Source organism: Delphinus delphis, chromosome 4 (genome assembly GCF_949987515.2).
Source record: "Delphinus delphis chromosome 4, mDelDel1.2, whole genome shotgun sequence".
In the NCBI taxonomy this organism is placed as follows: domain Eukaryota; kingdom Metazoa; phylum Chordata; class Mammalia; order Artiodactyla; family Delphinidae; genus Delphinus; species Delphinus delphis.
Genome location: NC_082686.1, coordinates 37,193,693 through 37,196,625, shown reverse-complemented (window position 1 = coordinate 37,196,625; position 2,933 = coordinate 37,193,693). Strand labels below are relative to the sequence as shown.

Sequence of the window (2,933 nt, the reverse complement as noted above, 5' to 3'; positions counted from 1 at the left end):
AAACAGTCCTAGAAAATGGCCTGTGTAACCCAGGCTTTGGGGTTACTCTTCCACACAGCAGGAAGAGATAACTTGGCTATTTTTTAAAGGCTCTTGCGTTCTCTGAGTGATAAACTAAGAGAGGCTTCAGCTTCATATCGCTGGAAGCATTGCCACCAAACAACAGAGTTAGCCAATCTTAAACTTCTTTATAGCCTGGCATCAACTTTTCCTCCTTACTAATGTAATTTCCATCTGGCATCCTCTTCCAGTACAGTCCTGTCTCAACCACATTAAAACCTGCTCGGATAAATACATGCCTTCATCAATGATTTCTCAAAGTATTTCAGGAAATTCCTGGGCAGCTGCCGTATCTGCACTCCCTGCCTCACCACTTACTTTTACATTGTGAATGTTAGCTCTAGCCTTGAACCAATAAAACCAACCATGGCTGGCATTAAAAGATGTGCCCTCTGATTCTTTGCTGTGTTTCTTCTTCAAGTCTTCATAAAGACTTTTAGCTTTCTCTTGAATCAGCATTAAGATGAGTGGGACTGGACGCTGATGCTGATCCTGCATCCACACACTGAGAAGTTTCTCCGTCTCCTCCATCACTTTTCCACGCTTCTTTGATATTGTTGTGGCCATTATCGGCACAGCTGACTTCACATGTTCCATGATCTTGTCCTTGTTCTTTAGAATCATGTGAATGGTTGAATCATTCATGTTGTAATAACAAGCGACGTCTACCATCTTTTTGCCTCGCTCCACTCTCTCAATTATTTTCACTTTTGTTTCCATCGTTATCACTTGATGTTTCTTAGCAGTACCAGCTACATCACCGCTGCTTTTACACTTGCTTCCAGACATCATGGTCTTGAAATAAAGATACTGTACTACTGTACTCTATACATTACTGTACAGTAAAGTACACAAAAACACAACCACTTATAGAGGATGCATTCACCTGACAATACACCAGACATGTGAACTAACTTACATGATTGGACATGCGAACACAGGTTCACTTCTATGAAAGTTCACAACTTGAAGGTTCGTATGTAGGGGACTCACTGTATAGATGAAGAAATGGTGATAAGGAGAAATAAAATGATAATTTTTCTTGTTCAATTAGTGAATTACCAAGAAAAATTGTGTTTTCAAGAACAACTTCAGACGACTTTCTCCACATAAAGTAATGCTTTATCTGTTTGATTTTTTTTTAAGAATGAAAAGTTTATAAAATCAAATAATCATCTTTGCCATTCACAGATGAGTTACTATAATGTCTTTTTGGTTCATGCTTTGGAGTATCTTTACTGGAGTTCAACTGATTCTTTACCAAATTTTCTTCCAAAATGAGTTACTTTATATTTTCAGTCATTTTTATTAAAAACCTCCTGGATTCTAATTTTTGAGAAAATGGAAAAATAATTACTCAGGTCATAATTTCTGTAAGAAATTAGAAATGTTTATGTTATTAATAAATGATTTATAAAAGGCATGAATTGTATCCTTGTTACTTAAAACATCAGATGCATATTCCTTAGGAAAGATGAGAATATTGAAGGTACTCATAGCAATAATACTGGAGTCAAATTATTTCATAAATATTTGTTATGGTTTTCTACTATGCCCAGAATAAATGGCTTTTGAAAATAATAGTTGAAGTGAGGCTAAGGCGTTTAATCATTCTGAAAACCTATTTATTGTGTACATATCCCATAGCAATAGAGATGATTTCTATTATAACACAAACCAAAACACAATTAAAAACAGATAGTTTTCTTCCCTGTGAGAGTTTGAAATCCTTGCTACCCTTTCATTTCTTGAGCCATCTTCTCATGCAGGGGGTGAATTTTGCAGGGCTAGTGTGTGAGAAAAATTACTTGGATCCCCTGCAGCCAGCAATTCAAGCAATCTCATATCCTTGAAAAGACAGTGAAAATGCATTCTGTGATAAAACATATTCCTGGGGACTGGAGGTGACAATTGTAGATTACTCAAATAGTTCTGCTTTCTTTGGAGGATCAGAATGGGAGGTAATCTGTATGACTTCATTGAGAGTTAACCTGCCTGTCTGGATTTTGTAATGCAAAGTAATACCTAGGTAAACAGGACTTAAAGTAATGAATGGATATAATTTCTATGTAAATTGGATATCATTGAAGGATATTTTTCTCTTGTTATTTGGTATGTATAATTAAGAGATTATGTATTCAGCAGTAATGAAGGGATGATCAGTAAAGAAAGATGTCCTGTGCTTTATCTAAAATTTGTCTATAAATAGATGTAAGTTGAATAGGAAGTTCTCATCACACACTAAATTTGATGACTACTGTAAAAGCAAAGCATATCCTACTACATACATGAGAAAGTGAGTATTTTGAAGGTTAGCGGCATTGAAGGCAAGGTGGGCTCTCATTTTAAAATATCCCTTAGTGATTTCAAGGTGTAACAAAAACAAAATCAGCAGATAACTCACACACAAAGTTTTCTTAAAGATTCTAGTTGTGCCTTGTGATTGGTGAAATTCAAAATATTCATGAGGATTTCTTCACTCCTCAAAAAGCTTTTAGGTTCGGCAGAAATTAATTTGTAATTTAAATTAGAGATAAGCTTTCATGACTCACAAAATTCTGAATGTTCTTTTTATCAGCATACTTCATAGTGAATCAAGATTTAGGTATGTTTTTCCTTTAGAATCTTCTGTTGTCAGTGTTTTCCTTTTGTGTGAGACATGTCCCTCATGTCTTTTGCCAAATTTGGGTTGGAATTTTAAAAATGACTGTATATTGAAATTACAATTGTGACATTTCTTCACAAAATGTATTATTAGAGGATAACAGAGAGAAAAGAATTATGATGTTCACAAAAATATATCCTTTAATATTGGAAAGCAAATCTCTTAATTTTTAATATCATATGTGTAGCACTTGAAAGATACTCAGTTG

The 2,933-nt window shown here is 34.7% G+C and overlaps 1 protein-coding gene across 1 annotated transcript; it reads right to left on the bottom strand.

Annotated features, from left to right (window-relative positions):
- Positions 1 to 315: 315 nt before the first annotated feature.
- Positions 316 to 852, bottom strand: LOC138414062 (tigger transposable element-derived protein 1-like). The gene has a single exon (XM_069540650.1). It carries the CDS (start codon positions 850 to 852, stop codon positions 316 to 318), a length of 537 nt encoding a protein of 178 aa, XP_069396751.1.
- Between the last annotated feature and the right edge of the window lie 2,081 nt (positions 853 to 2,933).

Bases quoted from the DNA above. Each gene is read 5' to 3' on its own strand.
- LOC138414062 (XM_069540650.1), bottom strand. From the start codon at position 852: ATGATGTCTGGAAGCAAGTGTAAAAGCAGCGGTGATGTAGCTGGTACT.